General features: G+C 42.6%; 1 protein-coding gene across 1 annotated transcript; it reads left to right on the forward strand.

Moving 5' to 3' along the window:
• Window positions 1-207: 207 nt before the first annotated feature.
• On the forward strand, window positions 208-2226 carry LOC148789859 (uncharacterized). The gene is made up of 4 exons (XM_088893791.1): window positions 208-567; window positions 1090-1597; window positions 1715-1795; window positions 1943-2226. Exons 1-4 carry the CDS (start codon window positions 208-210, stop codon window positions 2224-2226), a joined length of 1233 nt encoding a protein of 410 aa, XP_088749917.1.
• Window positions 2227-12624: the final 10398 nt, after the last annotated feature.

Genomic DNA, 12624 nt, shown 5'->3' on the forward strand with positions numbered 1-12624 from the left:
CAGTTTTCAACACCCATCATAGCACAAGGCCAACCCCCAAATTCAGGTATGTCATTAGATGATATAGTCAAGACTCTAGCTACTAATACTCAGCAATTTCAGCAGGAAACAAGAGCCAGCATTCAGAATTTGGAGAACGAAATCAGCCAACTTGCCACTTCCATTAGCAAGTTGGAAGCGTAGAACTCCGAGAAACTACCATCACAAATGGTAGTCAACCCAAAAGAGAATGCAAGTGCAGTGGTGTTGAGAAGTGGAAGAGAGTTGCAGCCCCAACCAAGTTCACCATCGAAGGCGGCCAAGGAAGAAGAAGGACAAGGGTCAAATGACAGCCCCATTGAGGTGAAATCTGACCCCCCTCTTCCTAAAGTTACTAATGTTGTACCACCTTTTCCTAGCAGGTTGGCCAAGTCAAGGAAAGAGGAATATGAGCAAGAAGTGCTAGAAACCTTCAGGAAGGTGGAGATCAACATTCCCTTGTTAGATGCAATCAAACAAATCCCAAAATATGCAAAAATTTTTAAAGAGTTATGCACTAACAAGAGAAGGTTGCGAATTGATGAAATGGTAAGAGTTGGAGTGAATGTTTCAGCCGTGATCAAAAGGACCCTGCCAGAAAAATGTGTTGATCCTGGTATGTTTACCCTACCTTGTGTGATTGGCAACAAACGAATCGAGCGTGCCATGCTGGACTTAGGTGCATCTATTAATATCATGCCATACTCGATTTACTGTGCATTGACACTGGGTCCTTTGAAAGAGACTAGAGTTGTTATCCAATTAGCTGATCATTCTAATTCCTACCCCGAAGGGATTGTTGAGGATGTATTGGTGTAGGTTAACGATTTGATCTTTCCAGCTGATTTCTATATCCTAAAGATGGAAGAAGACACAGCCACGAGTTCAGCCCCACTTCTATTAGGTAGGCCAATCATGAAAATGGCCAAGACCAAAATAGATGTGGATGAGGGTACCCTCTCCATCGAGTTTGATGGAGAGATTATAAAATTTAATATTTTTGAAGCAATGAAATATCCTAGTGAAAGTCATTCGATTTGCTCTATTGATACCATTGATTTGATTGTACAGGAAGTTTTTGGAGAGGAAGACATGGACGATGAGCTGGAATATAAGGCACAATCGGGCAGGGAAGAGGAGATCGATGCATCCTGTGAAACTCCGGAACCAGAACAAGAGGTAAGTAATTCTGATGTTCAATTGAAAATTTCTCATACAAGGTTGCTGCCCTCTGTTTTGCAAGCTCCGGAGCTGGAACTTAAGACCCTACCTGATCACCTGAAATATGCATACTTGGGCGAAAAAGAGACACTGCCTGTGATCATTGCAAAAGGGTTGACAGAGGAGCAAGAGGAGAGGCTCATCAAAGTCCTAAAGGACCATAAGGAGGCAATTGGCTGGACCCTAGCTGACATAAAGGGGGTCAGCCCCTCGATTTGCATGCATAGGATCCTTTTGGAGGATGATGCCAAACCGGTTAGAGAACCACAAAGAAAACTCAACCCAGTAATGAAAGAGGCAGTAATGAAAGAAGTGCTTAAACTGTTAGATGAAGGAATAATTTATCCAATTTCGGACAGTAAATGGGTAAGTCCTATTCATGTTGTGCCTAAGAAAACTGGGATTACTGTAGTAAAAAATCAAAATAATGAACTAATTCCCATGAGGGTACAAAGTGGCTGGCGAATGGTAATAGATTTTCGAAAACTTAACTTAGCCACTCGGAAGGACCACTTCCCCTTGCCCTTCGTCGATCAAATGCTAGAGAGGTTGGCAGGTAAGGCTTTCTTTTGTTTTCTCGATGGTTTCTTAGGTTATTATCATATTGTTATTGCGTAGGAGGACAAAGAGAAAATGACATTCACTTGCCCATTCGGCATCTTTGCCTACAGATGAGTGCCCTTTGGTTTGTGTAATGCTCCAGACACTTTTCAAAGTTTCAGTGTTGTAGGGTTTATCAAATCTAACATCTTCAGCAGGTTTGGCATTCCTCGAGCCATCATAAGTGATCAAGGGACACAGTTTTGCAATAGAACAGTAGAAGCCTTGTTGAGAAGGTATGGGGTGCATCACCGAATCACCACTGCCTATCAACCCCAGACTAATGGGCAAGCTGAAATTTCCAATAGAGAGGTAAAGTCCATCTTGGAAAAGAAGGTGAATCTAGGAAGGAAGGGTTGGAGCCTACGCTTGGATGATGCTCTCTAGGAATATCGAACAGCTTACAAAATCCTAATAGGTATGTCCCCTTACAGGTTAATTTTTGGCAAATCTTGCCACTTTCCAGTCAAAATTGAACATAGGGCCTATTCGGCAATAAAGCGATGCAACATGAATATGGAAGAAGCAGGGAAGGAAAGGAAGCTCCAGTTGCAAGAGAAGGAAGAGTTGAGGTTAGAGGCATATGAAAATTCAAGAATCTACAAAGAAAAAACCAAATTGTTCCATGACAATGTACTCTTAAGAAAACAATTTAAAGTTGGACAAAAGGTCTTACTGTACAACTCTCGCCTCCAACTCATGCCAGGTAAGCTGCGTTCCAGATGGATGGGTCCTTTTAGAGTGACTAATGTATTTCCTTATGGTGCAGTAGAGATCAAAAGTCTCGACATAGGTAAGATCTTCAAGGTGAATGGGCATCGATTAGAGCTGTTCCATAAGGATCCAAATGTCTCCTCTACGATAGACATCTCGTTGGACATTCCTCGGTATTCATTCGATTAAAGAAAAAAAAGGAGGACGTCGATCAAAACGATGTTAAACAATTGCTCTTGTGAGAGGCAACCCATTGTGATTTTGTTATTTTGTTTAAGTTTTGATTTTTTGTGTTTAGCAGGAACCAACAAGACAAACAGGGATGTAGCCCCCAAATCCTTCTACTTAATGCATAATCACATACGTTGGGGACAATGTACAACTTAAGTGTGGGGGGGATTAGGGAAATCTGATGAAAGTTGGATAACCCTAGCATGCGTCGATCATCATTTTTTTAACCTTGCCTTTTGGAAACTCTATTCCCTGGAAGCATATCCCTGAACGATTTCAACTTATCAGGAATCATGTGCCTAGGCTGAATAGATTGTTAGACAGTTTTGTATGCCCTTAGCTTCAATCAGAATGATGTACTTTATGAGTTTATTGTAAATGAATAAAAGTGCACATTTGATTCATGTTCCCTTGGTATGTTTCTGTGTAATACCCTTAAACTAGACACTTAATGAGACTCGTGTTAGTTTAGAATGTTCACAGCCAGTGGGTCGGTCTGCGGAGACCTATCCTGACAAGGTTGACACTGTGGTGCCACCAAGTCAGTTAGGGTGGCCTGTCTCAGCTGCCAGGGTGAGACCCTAGGCACATACAATGTAGGATTAATTGAATCTTTGAATTGGACCAGATTTCCAGTATTGCCCTGGACCTTCGAGATTAATGGCCAAAACTGGAAAGTTACACCCGACCCTTAGACTCGATTATGATACTGCACTGGGTGTTGGATTGGGTTGTCTTTGATGTACCAATCAGTGAGATCCTTAGCAGGGGTCAAAACCTGGGTATATTGGGACAGTCTGAGAATTCATCTGAGTGAGTGATCATAGTGACAGGATCAGCCCCTTTGTCCGACAAAGGTAATGATCGGGGATGCACTCTCACTGATGGAAACCAAGACTGCCGGCAGCCGATTTCAACCATTGAGATTTCTTTTGCAAAGTATATTTTATATGAGATATAAAAGTATATATATTATGGTTTCTAAAATGTTTGCAAGAAGGTTTTAATTTCTGGGATCCATATAAGTAGAGTGTGCAACACTGTTCCTTGCAGCCAAGGGAGAGGTCCTCTCTTGTCGGGCAGTGTATGATCATTATGGGCTGAGAGGTTAAGTGTAAGACCGTTGAGGATAATACCTGATGGGCTAATCTTGCATCTGCCCACAGTCCCTGGGTGTTACAAGGTGGCTTGGCCCAGGGACCACTTAGGGTAAGTGTTGGAACCATAGAGCCCATAAGATGGGTTTCAGGGGGTGCACTATCCATAACAGTGTATTCGGCCAGGGCCTTGTAACAAAGGCTGGGCTGAACCCATGTGGGTGATGTGTAGATCAATGTTAGGGTCCCACGCCATACAAGGAAGCCCAACTGGGAAGTAGTTAGGAAGGTTAAGTGAGCACATAAGCTTAATGGTCTTAAAGCCCATTTCGAATTGGGCTTGACCCTATCCACATATGGGGCGAATTCTGAGATGAATTAGCAGATAGGATAGTGTCTTGACCCTATCCACTCAAAGAGTTCAGATCTGAATGTGATTCACATCTAGAAACCTCCTAATGAGATTAGGAGAAAGTTGATCTAATCTTCAGATAAGATAAGGGTTTATCCTTATCACTTAAAGAGAAGGTTGATCCAAATATGATTTGGATAAGTAGGTCCTAATTGGATTAGGAGCTGATCTTTTTAGGTTAACAAAAGAAAGAAGGGGCAGCAGCTTTTAGAAGACATAGATTGAGATCCTCTTGAGTGCTGAAATCACAAGAAGAGAGTGCCGCCTCCTTACTGCCGCCGCCATTACCTTCAGTTCAATCTCCAGTTCTTGGGAGAAATCAAGATCTGATCTTGATACCAATCTTTTGGAAAAAGATTGATTGGAGTTGTACTCACAAGCCATTCAGTTGATTCTTGCGAAGGGTCAAGTTCTTTTGGAAGAACATTGCTGATTCTGCTCCATCCTGCACTACACCATCTTCAGTGGGAGCAGATTTTGGATCCTTCCTTGGGCATGAACACCTCCATTGGGAGATACTGTTTCTCCGTATCAGGTACATCCTCCCACCTACTCCTTTTGGTTTAGATCTGGTTTGGTTCATGGTTCAAGATTGATCCTTGAAAAATATGTTTTTCTAAATAGGGAATGCGATTCCCAATTGAAGGGAGAGAAAAATTTTGAAATTCGCCCACTTATTCCGCAAGATCTGGGTGTCCATACGATGGATCTCTCATTCCTTCAGTGGTATCGGAGCCATGGTTCAAATCTTGAACCAATTTGTTTCAGATCTGAACCTGTGCAAATGGGCAGAAGGTGTTCTACCCGATTTGCGCAGATATGGGTTTTGGGAAATTTGTTCCCAAAATTAATGGGCGAATAATCTGAAATTAATTTTATATAAATCTGATTATTATTTAGAATTGTTCTTTATGATTTTCATGGTTTATGGGTTGTTCGTACAAGAGGAGATCGAATTCTTGGTTTGCGCAGGGAACCTGCAAGATTTGAAGTTTCTTGATTTGTTCATTACATTTGGTCTGTAAATAATTTTTTTTTTATTTTCTAGACTCAATGTTTTAGGTATTCGATCTGATGTAATTATTAATAGAAATAGGATTTCTATTTTTTTATTTTTGATCGAAGATGGCGACACAGAAAAGGAGATTTCGTAGAGAAGGAGATTTCGCAGATGGGAGAACTACAATCTATGATTTGCAGTTTATGAAATTGCAAACTGTGATCTAACCTCTGTTTTGCATGATGGATTGTGCGAACAACCCTGATTGATTAATTCTTGATTTTCTTTTATCAGTATTTAATTACAGATTATTTTACTGAATTAAAGATTTAATTAAGGATCAAACCCTAGACCCATTCGAACCAAGATTGGTTCAAACTGTTTGGACCAAATCGAGGGTTTAATCAAGGCTGAAAGTCAGCCCTAATTTTTCCCACTAATGGGCCTGAGGATTGATATTTAATTAAATAGTTAATTTGGCCCAACCTGAAAAGGCCCAGTTTTAAATAGTTAAAACTGCTAAAAGCCCACTTAACATTAAAAGCTATATGGGCCTTACAGATGATTAATTGCTTGGATCAATTTATCCCTGCATGAGATGAATGGATGTGTGATGTGCTACGTACATGGGCCATAAGTGCTTGGCCCATGCTCAATCGATAGTGGCTCTTGTGCACACCATGGCTGAATGCACATCATTGCCATGGTGTCCCTTTTGGTCATTGGATGACCTCCCTCAGTGGTGGGCCCCACACCTCATCAAGAGATCACGTGTGGAACCCTAGCCGATTTAGGCCCACCAAAATCTAGCTTTATGAAAGTCAGTGGGAGCCACTTTGGTTTGACCTAAAATTAGAACTAGGGTGTAATTAACTGTTCCCTCCAGCTAATATGAGTGCATGCGATAGGGAGATTCATATGATGAATTCTCTAAAGGCCTTCCATCATTAGCATGAGGATGGGTCCTTCAGTAATGAGGAAACGCACCAGAAAATGGGCTATCCCTTTGTTGTTGGACTTGTCTGAGTGATTCATAAGATGATGGGGGCGTCATAGAACGATGTGGGAGGGGCTTCACCAGAAAATTGGAACTCTCTCTCGGTACCTTGGCGTTCACGAACATGATGGGTAAGCACTCACTGGACAGAAAGGTTTACCTGAAAACGGCTCTGAACCTTGTCTGACAGAGGCCAAAGGGAAAAACTCATATGATGAGTGGATATGATCTTTCACAGAAAGGTGGTGGGGTTATGCAGCTGAAACAGTTGGCTCCATGCATCCTATGTGATTTCCCACATTTCCAGAGACGACCCGTAGTCTCCGTCACAGAGAAATTAGGTTGTGGACTGATGTTTGCTCTTTTATCAGAAAATGGCAAACAGATCATTTGCAAAATTGCTTGATGACAACAAGTTGAAGGGCCCAAACTATGCCGACTGGTACATGAACCTTATGTTGGTTTTAACCTCTGAAAAGTTGGATAAGGTAGCCAAGAATCCTACCCCGGATCGTCCGGGAGATAGGGCTTCCGAGGCCCAGAAAAGAGAATACCAAGAATGGGAGGAGAAAAACTCCCTTGTGCACTGCTATATCATTGCCTCTTTAGACAATCCAATTCAGAGGCAGTTTGATCAGATCAAAATAGCTAAGGATGTATTGGACAGTCTGAAGACAATGTACGAAGAGCAGAATCATTCTACTCGGTAGAAGGTCTTGAAACAGTTCATGACCATGCAGATGTCCAAGGGCCAACAAGTTCATGACCATTGTCTTCGGATGATGGGCTCTATCAACGAACTGGAGGCTCTTGGATCCGGGCTGGATCTGGTAACACAAATCGATGCTATTCTCAACTCTCTGCCTCCATCCTTTAATCCATTCATCATGAACTACAACATGAACAAGCTGAATGTCAGCTTGCAGGAACTCAGCAATATGTTGTAGAGGGCTGAAGAATTGATTAAAAAGGATGAGCCCATTGCCATGCTTGTTGAAACTGGCAAATCGGGCAAGAAAAGGAAGGCAAAGAGAAAGCCCCAGAAGAAGGCTGCCAATCCCAAGAAACATAGGAAGGATAAGGCATCAGATGCCTGTCAATTTTGCAACAAGACCGGCCACTAGAATAGGAACTGTCTTGCCTACCTGGAATCCAAGAAAGGTAATTTTGAAACTTGTGTTATAGAAACCAATTTATTGGTGGCTTCTGCGTCCTGGTGTATTGACTCCAGGATTCAAGGTAAGCAGAAGGCTGAGTGAAGGAGAAGTCACACTCTACTTGGGGACTAATGCAACTATTGCAGCCGCGGCAATAGGAACCGGGGAGTTATTTTTTAGAGAATGAACGATTGTACTGAAAGATTGTCTTCATGTAAAAAATTTAAGGAAAAATTTGATTTCTGTTTCAAAACTGTGTGCAAATGGTTATTCTATCTTCTTGAGTAATACGATTACTATTAAAAGAAACGACAGATTCATCGCATACGGGGAACTGGAGAACGGTCTCTATGTTCTACATCTTTCTCTAAAAACTAACATAACCGAAACTACGTCGGCTGAAATCCTCAAGAAGAGAGCCCGTGAAACAGTTAATCCCACGTGTCTGTGGCATTACCGACTTGGCCACATCGGTGTTGACTAAATCACAAGGTTGGTAAAGGATGGTCCTTTGGATTTTCTAACTATAGAAGATCTTCCCACCTAAGAGCCTTGCCTACAAGGCAAGATGACGAAATGGCCATTTAACGGTAAGCCTGAAAGATGTACAGGCACACTTGACCTAATACATACTGATGTATGTGGTCCCCTGAGTGTTAAGACACGGAACCAACACGTGTATTTCATCACCTTTACAGATGATTTTTCTCGATATGGTTACGTGTACCTAATGAGACACAACTCTGAATCCTTTGAAAAGTTCAAAGAGTTCAGACAAGAGGTCGAGAAACAGTTAGGGAAAGAAATTAAAGCCCTTCGATCAGATCAAGGTCGCGAATATTTCTCTGACGAATTCATGGACTACTTAAAGGACAATGGGATAGTATCACAGTTAGCTCCTCCTGCTACACCACAACTTAACGGTGTTTCAGAGAGGAGGAATAAGACCTTATTGGATATGGTCCGGTCGCTTCTCATACAATCAGAGTTACCCACATCCTTTTGGGGTTACGCATTAGAGACTGCGATTTACATGCTGAATCGGGTTCCAACCAAATCGGTTCTGTAAACTCCATATGAACTTTGGACCAGAAAGAAACCAAGTGCCAGACACTTGAAGATTTGGGGTTGTCCAGCGCACGTTAAAAGAACGAGTGCAGACAAGTTGAAATCCAAGACCAGCCATTGCCTATTTGTAGGCTACCCAAAAGGCTCTGTAGGTTACCTATTCTATGACCCAAGTGAGCAGAAAGTGTTCTGTAGTCGAAATGCGCAATTCTTGGAAACCGATTACATCCTGGGCACCCATCGTCAGGAAGTTATTCTTGATGAGGAAAGATCAGGAGCAGTGGGAGATGTCCCACAAGTTCCAAGTAGTGACCAACCTATGAGATCCACTCGGGAATCCAGGCCACCAATCCGTTATGGTTATGACCAGGATAGTTACCTGGTGGAAACCTTGACTAGTGAGGAGGATCCTGTGACTTACGCGGAAGCTATGTTGGACATAGATTCCCAGAAGTGGGTGGAGGCCATGAGAGCAGAGATGGACTCAATGGAGACCAATGGAGTCTGGACTGTAGTAGATCCGCCCTCTGGGGTAAAAGCAATCGGTAGCAAATGGATTTACAAGAGGAAGAAGGGCCCCGATGGTAGGGTTGAGACCTTCAAAGCTCGTCTGGTGGCAAAAGGGTACACTCAAAAAGAGGGCATCGATTATGAGGAAACCTTTTCGCCTGTGGCCATGCTTAAATCCATTAGGATCCTGCTAGCTATAGCAGCATACCATGATTATGAGATTTGGCAGATGGATGTCAAAACTGCATTCCTGAATGGAGATCATACTGAAGATATCAATATGCTGCAGCCGTAAGGCGTCATTGCTGCAGGTTAGGAAAACATGGTATGTAAACTTAATAGATCCATTTATGGATTTAAGCAAGCTTCTAGAAGTTGGAACATCCATTTTGACTCTACTGTCAAATCGTTTGACTTCGAGTAAAATCCGGATGAACCCTGTGTCTACAAGAAGTACAGTGGAGATAAGGTTACCTTCTTGGTTCTGTATGTACATGACATTCTATTCATTGTGAATGATGTAGGAATGTTAACTACAGTGAAAGTATGGCTTTCACAGCAATTCTCCAGGAAAGACCTTGGAGAAGCCTCCTATATACTAGGTCTTCGACTCTATAGATATAGATCGAAGCGGATAATAGGATTATCCCAATCTGCTTACATTGACAAAATAGTCAAAAGATACAACATGGAAAACTCCAAGAAAGGAAATGCTCCTTTCAGGCACAGAGTCACTCTCTCCAATAAGATGTCTCTCAAGACTTCTGAGGAGATTGATGGCATGAAAGATGTTCCCTATGCCTCTGCCGTAGGGAGCATCATGTATGCCATGCTGTGCACTCGTCCTGATATTGCTTAGGCAGTGACTGTAGTAAACAGATTTTAGGCCAACCCAGGGCAAGAGCATTGGACTGCTGTGAAAAACATGCTTAAGTACCCTCGAAGGACAAAAGAGTTTTGTCTAGTATTCGACGGTAGATCACTACACATCCAAGGGTATACAGATGCCGATTTCCAGTCGGATCCAGATGATAAAAAGTCTACATCTGGATATGTTTTCACGATAGGATCGTGTGCTGTTTGCTGGAAAAGCAGCAAACAGGGGTCCACTGCAGACTCCACGACCGAGGCCGACTACATTTCCATAAGTGAGGCTGCCAAAGAAGCCGTGTGGATGAGGAAGTTCGTTCACGAGTTGGGAATAGTTCCGTCCAGCACATCACCCATCTCATTGTTGTGTGACAACAATGGATCCATTGCTCAGGCTAAGGAGCCACGAGCCCACTCGAAGTCGAAGCACATCGAGAGGAAGTACCACGTACTGCGGGAGATTGTTGGTAGAGGGGACGTCCTGATTCAGAAGATAGCGTTAGCAGAAAATGTAGCAGACCCATTGACGAAGCCACTTCACAGAAAGAGTTTGAGAAACACGTGGAAAATATGGGACTCCGGCTAGTACCTGATTGAACCTAAGTGCAAGTGGGAGCTGTTCGACAGTTTTGTATGCCCTTAGCTTCAATCAGAATGATGTACTTTATGAGTTTATTGTAAATGAATAAAAGTGCATTTTTGATTCATGTTCCCTTTGATTCACAGCCAGTGGGTCTGTCTGGGGAGACCTATCCTGACAAGGCTGACACACTGGTGCCACCAAGTCGGTTGGGGTGGCCTGCCTCAGCTGCCAAGGTGAGACCCTAGGCACTTACAGTGTAGGATTAATTGAATCTTTGAATTGGACCAAATTTTCAGTATTGCCCTAGACCTTGGAGATTGATGGACAAAACTGGAAAGTTACACCGGACCGCTAGACTCGATTATGATACTGTAGTAGGTGTCGGATTGGGCTGTCTTTGATGTACCAATCAGTGAGATCATTAGCGGGGGTCAAAACTTGGGTATGTTGGGACAGTCTGAGAATTCATCTGAGTGAGTGATCATAGTGATAGGATCAGCCCCTTTGTCGGACAAAGGTAATGATCGGGGATGCACTCTCACTGATGGAAACCAAGACTGCCGGCAGCCGATTTCAACCGTTGAGATTTGTTTTGCAAAGTATATTTTATATGAAATATAAAAGTATATAAATTATGGTTTCTAAAACGTTTGCAAGAAGGTTTTAATTCCCGAAATCCATATACGTAGAGACTGCAACACTGTTCCTTGCAACCGAGGGAGAGGTCCTCTCTTGTTGGGCAGTGTATGATCATTATGGGCTGAGAGGTTAAGTGTAAGACCGTTGAGGATAATACCTGGTGGCTAATCTTGCATCTGCCCACAATCCCTGGGTGTTACAAGGTGGCTTGGCCCAGGGACCACTTTGGGTAAGTGTTGGGCCCATAGAGCCCAAAAGATGGGTTTCAGGGGGTGCACTGTCCATAACAGTGTATTCGGCCAGGGCCTTGTAACAAAGGCTAGGCTGAACCCTTGTGGCTGATGTGTAGATCAATGTTTGGGTCCCACGCCATACAAGGAAGCCCAACTGGGCAGCAGTTATGAAGATTAAGTTAGCACATATGCTTAATGGGCTTAAAGCCCATTTCGAACTGGGCTATTTAATTAGTTAATTATGGGGCAAATTCTGAGATGGATTAGCAGATAGGATAGGGTCCTGACCCTATCCACTCAGAGAGTCCAGATCTGAATGTGATTCAGATCTAGAAACCTCCTACTGAGATTAGGAGAAAGCTAATCTAATCTTCAAATAAGATAAGGGTTTATCCTTATCACCTAAAGAGAAGGCTGATCCAAATATGATTTGGGTAAGCAGCTCCTAATTGGATTAGGAGCTGATCTTTTTAGGTTAACAAAAGAAAGAAGGGGCGGTAGCTTTTAGAAGACACAGATTTAGATCCTCTTGAGTGCTGAAATCACAAGAAGAGAGAATTCTGCACCCTGCGAATACTCTCTTGCTGCCTCCTTACTGCCGCCGCCATAATATTCAGTTCAATCTCCAGTTCTTGGGAGAAATCAAGATCTGATCTTGATACCAATATTTTGGGAAAAGATTGATTGGAGATGTACTCACAAGCCACCCAGTTGATTCTTGCAAAGGGTCAAGTTCTTTTGGAAGAACATTGTTGATTCTGCTCCATCCTGCACTGCGCCATCTAGAGTGGGAGCAGATTTTGGATCCTTCCTTGGGCGTGAATACCTCTATTGGGAGATACTGTTTCTCAGTATCAAGTACATCCTACCACCTACTCCTTTTGGTTCAGATCTAGTTTGGTTCATGGTTCAAGATTGATCCTTGAAAAATATGTTTTTCTAAATAGGCAATGCGATTCCAAGTTGAAGGGAGAGAAAAATTTTGAAATTTGCCCCTTATTCCACAAGATCTGGGTGTCCATACGATGGATCTCTCATCCCTTCATAGATAGGATAGGATGGAAGCATGACTAACTAAATCGTTCTTGGCTGCATATGGTACCTCATGATTTTAATCGATCAATAGGCAAGATGCATGAATATCTGTCAGGATCAGGTGGCGAGACCCTGTGATTCTTGTGCAAAAAAAAAAAAGAAGAGAAAATAAAATCATGACTAATGTGAGATGGAACATAAAATGCACTCACATCTAGATACGAAAGCAAGGGTGAGAT

This window comes from Nelumbo nucifera, chromosome 8, assembly GCF_055504915.1.
Source record: "Nelumbo nucifera cultivar China Antique chromosome 8, China Antique-T2T, whole genome shotgun sequence".
In the NCBI taxonomy this organism is placed as follows: Eukaryota; Viridiplantae; Streptophyta; class Magnoliopsida; order Proteales; family Nelumbonaceae; genus Nelumbo; species Nelumbo nucifera.

Excerpts from the sequence above, each read along its gene's own strand:
- LOC148789859 (XM_088893791.1), top strand. The coding sequence starts at position 208 with ATGGTAGTCAACCCAAAAGAGAATGCAAGTGCAGTGGTGTTGAGAAGT. Across the intron at positions 568-1,089 it reads GGTTGCGAATTGATGAAATG|GAAGTTTTTGGAGAGGAAGA; the intron begins GTAAGAGTTGGA and ends TTGATTGTACAG. Across the intron at positions 1,796-1,942 it reads AATGCTAGAGAGGTTGGCAG|ACACTTTTCAAAGTTTCAGT; the intron begins GTAAGGCTTTCT and ends GTAATGCTCCAG.